At 42.5% G+C, this 15,818-nt stretch overlaps 1 protein-coding gene across 1 annotated transcript in view; it reads left to right on the top strand.

The window, feature by feature from the left end:
* The window catches only part of TG (thyroglobulin), a 233,000-nt gene that overhangs the window by 145,649 nt on the left and 71,533 nt on the right, over positions 1-15,818 (top strand). Inside the window, exons 34-39 of the mRNA XM_077271730.1 lie at positions 3,161-3,295; positions 3,443-3,607; positions 4,853-5,054; positions 7,516-7,609; positions 9,362-9,521; positions 13,727-13,920. Coding sequence (XP_077127845.1) covers positions 3,161-3,295; positions 3,443-3,607; positions 4,853-5,054; positions 7,516-7,609; positions 9,362-9,521; positions 13,727-13,920 — 950 coding nt within the window. The remainder of the gene's footprint in view (positions 1-3,160; positions 3,296-3,442; positions 3,608-4,852; positions 5,055-7,515; positions 7,610-9,361; positions 9,522-13,726; positions 13,921-15,818) is intronic.

Genomic DNA, 15,818 nt, shown 5'->3' on the forward strand with positions numbered 1-15,818 from the left:
GACTGTATATATTGTCCTCATCAAGTGTTATATTTTGTGAAATTTAGTTTAGAACTTCATCACTGAGTTACTTATAGTTAAAAAATGCAAAGAATAATTTGCTCACCATTTCCGCTCTCCACAGCCGCATTTCACCGTTATACCATTTCGCCTATCGGCTTATTCAGATAAATGGTATTCATAAAAAAAAGAAATTGTTGGGAAATCTAGAAAATATCACTTTATTCAAAATTCCTTTCACATTTCAAAAAGGCAGAGTGATGACACATCTCCCTCGCCGAGTTTCCAGCCTAAGGTCTTAATCATTGCATATGGTGGCGATCCGCTCTCCTTACAATGACATCACACGGCTAATTAAAGAAACCTATTTGTGGGTCAATAGTTTGGGATTGCCCAATAATACGGTAAATACACATCAGATCATTGTGATTATTCATAATCCGTGGATGTCTAGTATTTCATTTCATAATCCATGAAGCCTCTAATTTTTTTGCAAGAATTTTTGGGGCTAATCCTCCCCCATGATTGGGTTTACTAATCTCACTCACAAGCAGGAACTTGAGAAAAATATTTAGCAGCCCCTGAGGTATGCATCACCTTCTTTCTTTGTTAGTAGCAGCAATATGTTCTGTAATTCTGCATTTTAGTTTCCTAATATTCCATCCAATGTACAATAAATGGACATATGGCCGCGTGTGCCCCTGACTGCTGACAGAGCAGCCAATATATGCGTTAATGCGAAATATTTTGGATTCTGGACTTTTGCACTTGTCGCTGTATACAGTAATATTGGGCGAGGTGCGGACATCTGCTCTCGTCCCTGCAGAGCCCCCCGCACCTATAAACAGCTCGTGCCAGTCTGTAATTTGCGAGAATTCAGCGGAAGAGAAGAATAAAGCTGCGGACAGTTCTAGTCCTGGAATTCGCCAGCTTCTGTTATTACAGTCCCTACATGATACTTTTCGGCCTATTTTAGGACACATGCACATGTTTCGGAGCCGCCAGACGCCATTTTCACCTTTCCCTTGAAGTTGTTATTGACACAGCTGTAACATGTCGAAAAAATAAATGACCTAGAATCAGGGACGATCCCGAGTTATAGAGAAAGGGATTGAAAATGGTTAGAAAAATATAATCCGTGACCGAGTGCGACGTCCTGCATCGCGGGGGGCTCCTGTATGATGGGGGCTGTGTGCGCTGGAGATGAGGTCCGCACACCGCAGCATTACTTATCACAACTAACTGCATCACTGATTTATTTTATATTTTACAGCAAGGAAGCCACACAAAAGTGTGTAACACATGTATCTGCCCTTTATTATGTTTGGGAATTAACTCAAATCTGACTTCAAACTACGTTCAGTGATAAAACAAAATCTTCTAATAACTATAAGAATTATATGACCCCATAGGTAATAGTAGTAGTTTTATTGTATTCAATTTTATAAACCGTACTACTCTGCAAGCTGAGCTGCTTGTTGCACACATTACTTCATTTATATTACATTATGTATTATGTCACTGTGTACATACATTACATTACTGATCCTGAGTTACATCCTGTATTATACCCCAGAGCTGCGCTCACTATTCTGCTGGTGCAGTCACTGTGTACATACATTACATTACTGATCCTGAGTTACATCCTGTATTATACCCCAGAGCTGCGCTCACTATTCTGCTGGTGCAGTCACTGTGTACATACATTACATTACTCATCCTGAGTCACATCCTGTATTATACTCCAGAGCTGCATTCACTATTCTGCTGGTGCAGTCACTGTGTACATACATTACATTACTGATCCTGAGTTACATCCTGTATTATACCCCAGAGCTGCGCTCACTATTCTGCTGGTGCAGTCACTGTGTACATACATTACATTACTCATCCTGAGTCACATCCTGTATTATAATCCAGAGCTGCACTCACTATTCTGCTGGTGCAGTCACTGTGTACATACATTACATTACTGATCCTGAGTTACATCCTATATTATACTCCAGAGCTGCACTCACTATTCTGCTGGTGCAGTCACTGTGTACATACATTACAATACTGATCCTGAGTTATGTCCTGTATTATACCCCAGAGCTGCACTCACTATTCTGCTGGTGCAGTCACTGTGTACATACATTACATTACTGATCCTGAGTTACATCCTGTATTATACTCCAGAGCTGCACTCACTATTCTGCTGGTGCAGTCACTGTGTACATACATTACATTACTGATCCTGAGTTACATCCTGTATTATACTCCAGAGCTGCACTCACTATTCTGCTGGTGCAGTCACTGTGTACATACATTACATTACTGATCCTGAGTTACATCCTGTATTATACTCCAGAGCTGCACTCACTATTCTGCTGGTGCAGTCACTGTGTACATACATTACATTACTGATCCTGAGTTATGTCCTGTATTATACCCCAGAGCTGCACTCACTATTCTGCTGGTGCAGTCACTGTGTACATACATTACTGATCCTGAGTTATGTCCTGTATTATACCCCAGAGCTGCACTCACTATTCCGCTGGTGCAGTCATTGTGTACATACATTACATTACTGATCCTGAGTTACATCCTGTATTATACTCCAGAGCTGCACTCACTATTCTGCTGGTGCAGTCACTGTGTACATACATTACATTACTGATCCTGAGTTACATCCTGTATCATACTCCAGAGCTGCACTCACTATTCTGCTGGTGCAGTCACTGTGTACATACATTACATTACTGATCCGGAATTACCTCCTGTATTATACTCTAGAGCTGCACTCACTATTCTGCTGGTGCAGTCACTGTGTACATACATTACATTACTGATCCTGAGTTATGTCCTGTATTATACCCCAGAGCTGCACTCACTATTCTGCTGGTGCAGTCACTGTGTACATACATTACATTACTGATCCTGAGTTACATCCTGTATTATACCCCAGAGCTGCACTCACTATTCTGCTGGTGCAGTCACTGTGTACATACATTACATTACTGATCCTGAGTTACATCCTGTATTATACCCCAGAGCTGCACTCACTATTCTGCTAGTGCAGTCATTGTGTACATACATTACTGATGCATTTTCTCTATTAGAGAATAATATAATTATTTGTGCTGTAAGATAATTGTTTCCATTTCTTGTGGTTTTACAGGACTTGTGAATAACTGGACGACCGTGGACGTCTCTTCTCTAGTCTTTGACTCTTCTCTCTCTAAATATGACTCATTGGAGATTGACCTGAATTCTGCCATGTCGCTCCCTTTTGCCCAGAGCTTCTGTCTATCGGGTAAAACTGACTACAATCCTCAGATGTTCTGCCTTATGTGCTGGACGTGCAGCGTATCAGATGTGCCGGATTATCCAGCGTGTTTATCACATGGACAGGTATATGGTGTATTGTCCCTGTATTGTATGTAGCTTGTTTTCTTTGCAGCATGTGATCGGACCGTCTCCTGCGTCACCGCAGCCTTCAATGTTCAGCAATCGGCCGTAAAATGCACATTTTATCCTGAAACACAAACCTGCGACTACAGTCTGGGAGATCCTCGCTGTCAACTAATGGTCAGAGAAGGAGCGACCGCCATCTACAGGAAGAGAGGTACGGTAAAAATGCCAAAGGGGTCACGTCATGAAGTCGTTACCTGTGATCCGGTCATCTATCCCCTACATTACCCATAGCCTTGACTCCAGCAGGGCCGCCATAGGGCGGTGCTGTACAAACAGGAGGGTATTAGACTATTAAAATGGCGGTATTATGTGGGCTCTTTAAGAAAGTATTATTTGAGTGCTGAGAATTATTTCGGCACTGTCTAGTAGCATTTTGTGGACTGTATATGGCAGTATTGTTATGGTGGTATGTTTCCTTATGCTCCTTCCTGTAGGGATAAAAGGACTCAGTTGCAAATCTAGCTCTGCATGTCACTAGCTATTTCCCTGGGTTTAAAATCTGTAACATAAACATGCAAAAAAGAAGGTCAAAGAAGAAGTCATGCCATAATTTCTAAAAAAAAAAAAAAAACAACTTTCACAATGCCAACCAACTTACTTTGCTATCTTTCCAACAGTTCCAGGGTTCCCTGCTGGTCTTTGTTTTTCCTGCTCTGTCCGGAGAAACATGTGACCACTGTAGCCAATCACTAGCTGCAACAGTGGCTCATCGGTCGACTTCGCACTTAGTGATTGGCTGCAGCAGTCACATGTCCGTGTGGACGAAGTGGAAAATATAGAGACCGAGTGGGAACCGGGTAGCATCAGAACATAATCAAAAGGAGACCAGATATGTTATAACTTATTTTATAATATTTAGAATTATTTTTAAGAGAAGGGAATTTGGAGGACAGTGTTCTGCATGGTAACAGTTCTGATTGTCAATGAATTGTTCTTTTCTGGACCATAAAGGGGTGTAGTTAATGCAAATGTACACAGTAAGATTCACTCCCATGAGGAGCAGGGGACATAGTAAGAGTCACTCCCATGAGGAGCTGGGGACATAGTAAGAGTCACTCCCACGAGGAGCTGGGGACATAGTAAGAGTCACTCCCATGAGGAGCTGGGGACATAGTAAGAGTCCCTCCCATGAGGAGCTGGGGACATAGTAACAGTCACTCCCACGAGGAGCTGGGGACATAGTAAGAGTCACTCCCATGAGGAGCTGGGGACATAGTAAGAGTCCCTCCCATGAGGAGTTGGGGACATAGTAACAGTCCCTCCCATGAGGAGCTGGGGACATAGTAACAGTCCCTCCCATGAGGAGCGGGGGACGGTGGTAAAATATTCTGTGATTTAAGCAGTTTTGTCTGTGGAAGTTCTAGATATGAGTCATTTGTAAGCTCCATTCCTTCAGCTCCTGCTCGTCCTGCGAGCTCGCTGACCATTCCACAAGGCGACATTGTGGGCAAACCTGGATCCATTTTGGTTGGTTCTCATATGAAGGATGTGAATCAGTTCCTGGGCGTTCCCTACGCGGCACCACCCACCGGAGAGAACCGATTCCGGCCCCCTCAGCTGTATTCCTGGACCGGCACATGGAATGCCACCTTTATACGGTGAGACACTAGTTCTGGAGAACCGTTGGTGGACGCTGATGTATTTGTAGAGAAGTTGTAGATTTTGTCATTGTGGAAAAAAAAAACACTTTGCACTTTATTTCACAGCTAGTAATTTCCTGTGATGATTGCACTTAGGGTGATAATATCGCCAACTGCTGAGATGATAACTCCACTCTGGAAACACTGGTGACTGATTCTGGGCCAGACGAGTCCACAGAACAAGACACAGAATCCTTAAAGGAAATCTGTCTGCAGGTTTTTGCTATGTAATATAAGCGCTGGGTAATGTAGGGGCAGAGACCCTGATTCCAGCGAAGTGTCACTTTCTGGTTATACAAAGCTCAGAATTTAGATATCTGATGGACCTGCAGGGATTTTATGAAATCTACGGCACGCAGCCCAGTAAGTGACACATAGCTGGAATCAGGGCATCTGCCCCTACATCATGCTCCTCTAAGATTACATAGCAAACACCTGATGATCATTGTCCTTTAAGACTAATCAGATAATCAGATCTAGGACTTTTATGGTTAGACAATATCAAACTCCAGAGTTTAATTATTTAGATTCATAAGACCCCAGATATTGAAATTTATTTGGATCAATATTAATATTCGCTTCCTATTATTATTAGTTTTGTCATTTAATATAGGGCAGGCTGACTAGTTGCTATTGCTAATACCTATTACTATAGTGCTAATTGTAACTTGTACTCTTACCTGTAACAGCAACTCAACATTATAATTCACAGCTTTTTATAAACCCCCCAAACAGTATTATCCCCCACAGCCACACACACAGCCTCCTGACCCCAGAGCCTTCCACACACAGTGTAATTACTCCACAGTCCACTGCACAGTATGATGTCCCAGAGCCCTCTACATATAGCATGATGGCCCCGCAGACCCCCCCCACACAGTATAGCGGCCCAACAACCCATCACACACAGTGTAACCATTCCCACAGCCCACTACACAGCATAATGTCCCATAGCCCCCACATATAGCATGATGGCCCCACACAGTAAGATGGCCCAACAACTCCTCACACACAGTGTAATGACTGCACAGCCCACTACACAGTATGATGCCCTATAACCCCCACATATAGTATGATGGCCCCATAGACCCCCACACACAGAATCATGGCCCCACAGCCTTCCACACAGCATGATGTCCCACAGCTCCCCACATATAGTGTGATGGCCCAACAACCCCCCCACACACAGTTTAATGACACCACATCCCACTACACAGTATGATGTCCCATAGCCCCCCACATATAATATGATGGCCCCATAGACCCCCCACACACAGTATCATGGCCCCACAACCCCCCACACACAGTGTAATGACCCCACATCCCACTACACAGTATGATGTCCCGTAGCCCCCCACATATAATATGATGGCCCCACAGACCCCCCACACACAGTATCATGGCCCCACAGCCTTCCACACACAGTGTAATGACCCCACAGCCCACTACACAATATGATGTCTCACAGCCCCCCACATATAGTGTGATGTCCCAAAGACTCCCCCCAAAACAGTATTATTGACTCCAGCCACCCCCACACAGTATTATGGCCCAACAACCCCCCACACACAGTATAATAGCAACACAGCCTCAACATAGTATGATGGCCCCCTAAAAAAGTATGAGTCCACCACAGCCCCCCAAACAGTATTATTCCCCACAGCCCCTCACACAGTATGAAGGGCCCATAGCCCACCATGCACTATATGAGCCTCAAATATTTCTCCTACAAGTGAATGACAAATAAACCTCTCCTCACTTTGTTCCATTCCCCCAGTGCACTGTTTCAGTCTTTGCTCTGTACAGACTGAGGCGCCACATGAGACGCGATCTAGGGACTCAGTCACACAGTCTGAATAGTGGAAACGGGAACCAGCGGCTCCTTCCTCCACTATTGTGTTCACCATTATCGGCATCCTGTAGATCACAGATCTCAGCACTCTAGGCTCACCAGTCTTCAGCACTCTAGCACCAGGCCTTCATCAGGCCTTACACCTTAGCACAAGATCTCGGGCAGACTTCAAATTCCCATATCCAAAGTATAATCCCTCTGATTGTCTGATCAGTCCCTCTACAGTGCTATTGGCTGACTGCCCCAGGGCCACACTCATTTCACAGAGGCTCCTTCTACTTCTCTATGTATGTGTATCAGGAGATATCACTTTGTTTATAGCCTTCTACTTATGTGGGAGAGAAGCCCTCTCCTGAAGTATTCCTGAAGGACTCTCCTTTGTTAAGAAATTCATAAGCAAACTGCTAAAATGTTTTTGAGAAGCCTGAAGGTCCGGGTCGGGCGGGGAATTTGGGGGAGGGGATCTCGGTTTACGTAAGAGTTCACTAAAAAATGCACCTATGTTGAAGTCACTGATCTCATAGTAGATGTGGATATCTTCTACCTTTATTGCATTTTATGTTCTAGGCCGAGCTGTCTGCAACCAGGGGATGGGAAGACTCAGTATTCGTCTGTTAGTGAGGACTGCTTGTACCTAAACCTGTTTATTCCACAAAATTCTGTAAGTATTCACACCCACGAGACGTAGTGGAGCCAACTATAACTTCTTACCTTGGAGAACCCTCAGATTCCTCTCTTTGATTGTAGTAACTGCGCACGCTTGGCCAGGTTCTGGTGGTGAAGCTCATTGAAAACAAGCTGTACACTATGTAAGATAAAAGCTCTCATTGCAAAAGAATGACAGCAGATAGAAAAAGCAAGCCAGTTGCAAACCTGCTTATTTTCATGCTTTCTAGATAACTGTTTAAATATAATAGTATGAGAATACCCCATTAATGGAAACTGTATAATACTTGATTTCTCTTCTGAGGGTTCTCAAGGGAAATCAAATACTTGCTTCGAGATTCTCAAATAAGTTACAGCTGATCGCTGAGGGTCCCAGTAGAGATCATTTGATATCAAGTGTTGTAGCAGATGAGGATTTGTCAGGATAAGATCACGTTTAAAGTTTTGACTCATTTTTTTATTTGATCAAAGAAACCTTATAATTTAATAAACTTTTCTTTCTACGAACGGCTTAGCAAAAATCATTAGATTTCTAAGCTGGTGGAAAGCGAGGATTTCCAATAATTGTGGACCAAGCCGAAAACTAATTTTGCTCATAATGGGCAAATTTCTACTCATTATCTAAAAGGGTAGTTCCACTTTGAACCAAGCATGGTCCAACCAAAAGGTTAAAAATTGTCCAATTTTTGGTTAAATGAACTACCTTTAACCCCTTCCTGACATATGATCTATCTGTATGTTCTAAATTCAGTGTGGGTTTATGGCGCTCCATATAGGGGAGGTGTCGGCTGTGCTATACAGTAGGGGCCGGAGCTCTCTCAGATCACTGCTGTTTAACTGTTTAGATGTCGGTCTCTGACATTTAAGTGGTCCTAAAGTGCCTGCTGGATACTGAAGTGTTAAAAACCCACCAAAGAAAGAAAACTCCTAAACACGATAATTTTTATTGGAAATGCAATGAAAACCATAAAAATATAAGAATAAACACTCCAAGAATTAATGAAAAATATATTACCGTATATATATTTTGATATATAGAGGTGAATAAGTCGGGGAAATCTATAATTAGGGCCGATGCTATGGGTCAGGGTAACAGAAAAACTGAAATGTTCCTGATTATCCCTGGGTAGTCTTCGCGGTCCTAAAAAGGGATCGGTAATTGTATTTTATACTGCAATACTAAAGTACAAGCAAAAAATTCAACTTCCCAAGGGTGGGATTAAAAAAAATGCTGCAAGTATTAAAATTATTTTTTTTAAATATTTTTTAAGGTTTAAATGACGCCCTTTTCCCAATCCAAAAATGAAGAAAATGAAAAAGTTAAAAAAAAAAAAAAAAATGATGGAAATACACCTTAAAGAAAAAAAAAAATTAAAACTGCAGAATTGCTGTTTTTGGTCACAGCACCTCCCATATAATGGCTATAAAAAGCAATAAATGTATCCCAAAATAGTAACAAAAAAACATGGCGCACATAGAGGTCCTTCGATGGTAAAAAAAAATGTTACGTCTCTTGGAAGAATTGGAGGAAAAGAAAAGCAAAAGCTCAAAAACGAAGTCATGAAAGGGTTAATTAGATCATTTTATTATTATTTTTTTTCATTGCGTGGAGCTTTTCAACTATAGGGGGTCGTCCAAAGCGCGGTAGGTAGGTATGCGGGGGCGGTCTGAGTACAAATTTTACATTGAATTATTGCATGCAGTTGATACAATGTATCAATTCTTGTCCTCCTCTTTCTTTTTTCAGGGAATGAGCTCCCCCGTTCTGCTGTATTTCCACAACAGTCCCAAAAGCTATGCTGAAAATGGCCAAACGTTTGTCGACGGCTCGTACCTGGCAGCCACAGGGGACATCATTGTGGTCACTGCTAGTTACAGAGTTGGCGTCTTTGGCTTCTTAAGTCCAGGTGAGCGTCCATGCAGCCGTCTACATAAAACCTGATTGTGATATTGCATTCACATCCTCCAAATCGAGCTGCTATTTCCATCTCTACATCAGCATCAAAGTCCATTCCTAATATACAGTGGGGCAAAAAAGTATTTAGTCAGTCAGCACTAGTGCAAGTTCCACCACTTAAAAAGATGAGAGGCGTCTGTAATTTACATCATAGGTAGACCTCAACTATGGGAGACAAACTGAGAAAAAAAATCCAGAAAATCACATTGTCTGTTTTTTTATCATTTTATTTGCATTTTATGGTGGAAAATAAGTATTTGGTCAGAAACAAACAATCAAGATTTCTGGCTCTCACAGACCTGTAACGTCTTCTTTAAGAGTCTCCTCTTTCCTCCACTCATTACCTGTAGTAATGGCACCTGTTTAAACTTGTTATCAGTATAAAAACACACCTGTGCACACCCTCAAACAGTCTGACTCCAAACTCCACTATGGTGAAGACCAAAGAGCTGTCAAAGGACACCAGAAACAAAATTGTAGCCCTGCACCAGGCTGGGAAGACTGAATCTGCAATAGCCAACCAGCTTGGAGTGAAGAAATCAACAGTGGGAGCAATAATTAGAAAATGGAAGACATTCAAGACCACTGATAATCTCCCTCGATCTGGGGCTCCACGCAAAATCCCACCCCGTGGGGTCAGAATGATCACAAGAACGGTGAACAAAAATCCCAGAACCACGCTGGGGGACCTAGTGAATGAACTGCAGAGAGCTGGGACCAATGTAACAAGGCCTACCATAAGTAACACACTACGCCACCATGGACTCAGATCCTGCAGTGCCAGACGTGTCCCACTGCTTAAGCCAGTACATGTCCGGGCCCGTCTGAAGTTTGCTAGAGAGCATTTGGATGATCCAGAGGAGTTTTGGGAGAATGTCCTATGGTCTGATGAAACCAAACTGGAACTGTTTGGTAGAAACACAACTTGTCGTGTTTGGAGGAAAAAGAATACTGAGTTGCATCCATCAAACACCATACCTACTGTAAAGCATGGTGGTGGAAACATCATGCTTTGGGGCTGTTTCTCTGCAAAGGGCCCAGGACGACTGATCCGGGTACATGAAAGAATGAATGGGGCCATGTATCGTGAGATTTTGAGTGCAAACCTCCTTCCATCAGCAAGGGCATTGAAGATGAAACGTGGCTGGGTCTTTCAACATGACAATGATCCAAAGCACACCGCCAGGGCAACGAAGGAGTGGCTTCGTAAGAAGCATTTCAAGGTCCTGGAGTGGCCTAGCCAGTCTCCAGATCTCAACCCTATAGAAAACCTTTGAAGGGAGTTGAAAGTCCATGTTGCCAAGCGAAAAGCCAAAAACATCACTGCTCTAGAGGAGATCTGCATGGAGGAATGGGCCAACATACCAACAACAGTGTGTGGCAACCTTGTGAAGACTTACAGAAAACGTTTGACCTCTGTCATTGCCAACAAAGGATATATCACAAAGTATTGAGATGAAATTTTGTTTCTGACCAAATACAGGTCCTTCTCAAAAAATTAGCATATAGTGTTAAATTTCATTATTTACCATAATGTAATGATTACAATTAAACTTTCATATACTATAGATTCCTTATCCACCAACTGAAATTTGTCAGGTCTTTTATTGTTTTAATACTGATGATTTTGGCATACAACTCCTGATAACCCAAAAAACCTGTCTCAATAAATTAGCATATTTCACCCGTCCAATCAAATAAAAGTGTTTTTTAATAACAAACAAAAAAACCATCAAATAATAATGTTCAGTTATGCACTCAATACTTGGTCGGGAATCCTTTGGCAGAAATGACTGCTTCAATGCGGCGTGGCATGGAGGCAATCAGCCTGTGACACTGCTGAGATGTTATGGAGGCCCAGGATGCTTCAATAGCGGCCTTAAGCTCATCCAGAGTGTTGGGTCTTGCGTCTCTCAACTTTCTCTTCACAATATCCCACAGATTCTCTATGGGGTTCAGGTCAGGAGAGTTGGCAGGCCAATTGAGCACAGTAATACCATGGTCAGTAAACCATTTACCAGTGGTTTTGGCACTGTGAGCAGGTGCCAGGTCGTGCTGAAAAATGAAATCTTCATCTCCATAAAGCATTTCAGCCGATGGAAGCATGAAGTGCTCCAAAATCTCCTGATAGCTAGCTGCATTGACCCTGCCCTTGATGAAACACAGTGGACCAACACCAGCAGCTGACATGGCACCCCACACCATCACTGACTGTGGGTACTTGACACTGGACTTCAGGCATTTTGGCATTTCCTTCTCCCCAGTCTTCCTCCAGACTCTGGCACCTTGATTTCCGAATGACATGCAAAATTTGCTTTCATCAGAAAAAAGTACTTGGGACCACTTAGCAACAGTCCAGTGCTGCTTCTCTGTAGCCCAGGTCAGGCGCTTCTGCCGCTGTTTACCTGGGGAATGCGGCACCTGTAGCCCATTTCCTGCACACGCCTGTGCACGGTGGCTCTGGATGTTTCCACACCAGACTCAGTCCACTGCTTCCTCAGGTTCCCCAAGGTCTGGAATCGGTCCTTCTCCACAATCTTCCTCAGGGTTCGGTCACCTCTTCTCGTTGTACAGCGTTTTCTGCCACATTGTTTCCTTCCAACAGACTTACCATTGAGGTGCCTTGATACAGCACTCTGGGAACAGCCTATTTGTTGAGAAATTTCTTTCTGGGTCTTACCCTCTTGCTTGAGGGTGTCAATGATGGCCTTCTTGACATCTGTCAGGTCGCTAGTCTTACCCATGATGGGGGTTTTGAGTAATGAACCAGGCAGGGAGTTTTTAAAAGCCTCAGGTATCTTTTGCATGTGTTTAGAGTTAATTAGTTGATTCAGAAGATTAGGGTAATAGGTCATTTAGAGAACCTTTTCTTGATATGCTAATTTATTGAGACAGGTTTTTTGGGTTATCAGGAGTTGTATGCCAAAATCATCAGTATTAAAACAATAAAAGACCTGACAAATTTCAGTTGGTGGATAATGAATCTATAGTATATGAAAGTTTAATTGTAATCATTACATTATGGTAAATAATGAAATTTAACACTATATGCTAATTTTTTGAGAAGGACCTGTACTTATTTTCCACCATAATATGCAAATAAAATGTTAAAAAAACAGACAATGTGATTTTCTGGATTTTTTTTTCTCAGTTTGTCTCCCATAGTTGAGGTCTATCTATGATGTAAATTACAGACACCTCTCATCTTTTTAAGTGGTGGAACTTGCACTATTGCTGACTGACTAAATACTTTTTTGCCCCACTGTATCTTTATAACGCTAGGAGCTAAATCTCCTCCATATCCTAGAGGTAAATGATAACATTGTCTGACACTAGAGGGAGCTCAAGAGCTAACCGCATACAGCTTTATCATTGGGCTTAATGTATGTTCTGTCTGCAGTAAGCTCTTAAGCTCCCTCTAGTGGTGACTATATGCAGCCAACATTTTATAATTTACCTCCTTATTATTAAATACCTTTATTTTAATACAGGGGATTTGTAGCATTGTATTAACAAAAATGGAGAGACAAGCAATAAAAAAATAATCAGAAGAGATTGTTAGATATATAAATTTAATAGGGGAAACTTTATCATAAGGAAATTTGTGATGTCACTTTTGATTGAGTTATCTTTATTTATGCCAAACCTTATCAAAGTGTCACAGAATAATTGATTGATTGTTTTTAAATATAAATCGTCTTTCCAGAAATGTTTTTCCAATTTTTTATTTTTTTCACCATTCTACCATATTGGAGTTCAACTTTTGAATCCCTTTTTTTTTACTAGTATTTAATTCATAAATCTGGCTAGACCCCCTTTTTAAAAGTAGCAAAAACAGTGGGCAAAAAAAGCACAAACATTTTGTGCAAAAAGACAGGCATAAAAATTTGTGACGTTTTGATGCCAGGAAAAGCTATCATTAGAATATCCCTTTAAGAAAAAGTGCCGTCTCTTTAATTTTTCTGATTTAATAGTAAATGTATTAAATGTATGCCTCCAAGAAAAAAAAAAGAATTTTGAGAACATTTAGATAAAATGTTGATATTAAATTTAAATATTTGGTAAATATTGTATTTTCTCTCTGGAGTTCGATTATGTATATGGCGAATCTGGATCATTTTTTTTTTACTATAATTTTGATTCTCCCCATTGTAGGTAACCGTTTGCCAAATGGGAATTGGGGTCTTTTCGATCAGACTGCAGCCCTGAAATGGGTCCAGGAAAATATTATTTACTTTGGAGGTGACCCGGAGCAGATCACTATTGTTGCCGACCGCGCGGGCGCTGACCTCGCCAGCATTCACTTACTGGTACCAGACACGAAACCCTTTAAAAGAGCAGCTCTCATGGTAAGACCATGAATATATGGTAACATAACCTGTTTATACAATAGATGTTAACTTGAACAAGGATTGTGCATGTAGGATTTCTGTAGGGCCCATGTTCAAGGGGCGCCCTGTTGTGAAATTGGATTCTGGGCTCCCCCGGTGGCCACTGGTGGAATTGAACTTGTGTGCATCATCCTCTCTGTTCACCTGTTCCCATCAGGATGTGGGAGTCTCTATATAACCTTGCTCCTCTGTCAGTTTCATGCCGGTCAATGTCATGATCTCCATGGCCAGAGAACTAGCATAAGCCTCTATAGGAACAAGCTCTTGGAAGATGTAACTATACTGACCATGAACTAAACCTACCGCATCATCTAGAAGTAGCCAGGTAGCATGTCCTACTTTTTATCCCTATATGCCCAGCGCCGGCCGGAGAACTAAATAATGCTAGCAGAGGGAAATATAAGACCTGACTCACCTCTAGAGAAATGCCCAAAAAAAGGAGACAGAGGCCCCCCACATATATTGGCGGTGATTTTAGAAGAAATAACAAACGCAGCAGGAAAATAGTTTTAGCAAATTTGAGGTCCGCTTTCTAGATAGCAGAAGACAGAAAGCATACTTTCATGGTCAGTAGAAAACCCTAACAAAACACATCCAGAAATTACTTTAGGACTCTGGCATTAACTCATAATACCAGAGTGGCAATTCCTGATCAACAAGAGCTTTCCAGACACAGTAACGAAACTGCAGCTGTGAACTGGAACCAAAATACAAAAACAAAACATGGACGAATGTCCAACTTATCTAGTAGATGTCTGGGAGCAGGAACAAGCACAGAGAGGCTTCTGATAACATTGTTGACCGGCAAGCATCTAACAGAGAAGCCAGGTTATATAGCGACACCCAGATCTAATCAGAACAGGTGAACAGGGAAGATGATGTCACAAGTTCAATTCCACCAGTAGCCACCGGGGGAGCCCAGAATCCAAATTCACAACAGTACCCCCCCCTCAAGGAGGGGGCACCGAACCCTCACCAGAACCACCAGGGCGATCAGGATGGGCCCTATGAAAGGCACGAACCAGATCAGAGGCATGAACATCAGATGCAGTGACCCAAGAATTATCCTCCTGGCCATATCCCTTCCACTTGACCAGATACTGGAGTCTCCGTCTGGAAACACGGGAGTCTAGGATTTTCTCCACAACGTACTCCAACTCACCCTCAACCAACACCGGAGCAGGAGGCTCAACGGAAGGCACAACCGGTGCCTCATACCTGCGCAATAACGACCGATGAAAAACGTTATGAATAGAAAAGGATGCAGGGAGGTCCAAACGGAAGGAAACAGGGTTAAGAATCTCCAATATTTTATACGGACCGATGAACCGAGGCTTAAACTTAGGAGATGAGACCCTCATAGGGACAAAACGAGAAGACAACCACACCAAATCTCCAACACAAAGCCGAGGACCAACACGACGGTGACGGTTGGCAAAAAGCTGAGTCTTCTCCTGGGACAACTTTAAATTGTCCATCACCTGCCCCCAGATATGATGCAATCTCTCCACCACCGCATCCACTCCAGGACAATCCGAGGATTCCATCTGACCGGAGGAAAATCGAGGATGGAACCCCGAATTACAGAAAAACGGGGAAACCAAGGTGGCAGAGCTGGCCCGATTATTGAGGGCGAACTCCGCCAATGGCAAAAAAGCAACCCAATCATCCTGGTCAGCAGACACAAAACACCTCAGATATGTCTCCAGGGTCTGATTAGTCCGCTCGGTCTGGCCATTAGTCTGAGGGTGAAAAGCAGACGAAAAAGACAAATCTATGCCCATCCTAGCACAAAATGCCCGCCAAAATCTAGACACAAATTGGGTTCCTCTGTCAGAAACGATATTCTCAGGAAT

Source organism: Ranitomeya variabilis, chromosome 6, assembly GCF_051348905.1.
Source record: "Ranitomeya variabilis isolate aRanVar5 chromosome 6, aRanVar5.hap1, whole genome shotgun sequence".
Classification (NCBI taxonomy): Eukaryota; Metazoa; Chordata; class Amphibia; order Anura; family Dendrobatidae; genus Ranitomeya; species Ranitomeya variabilis.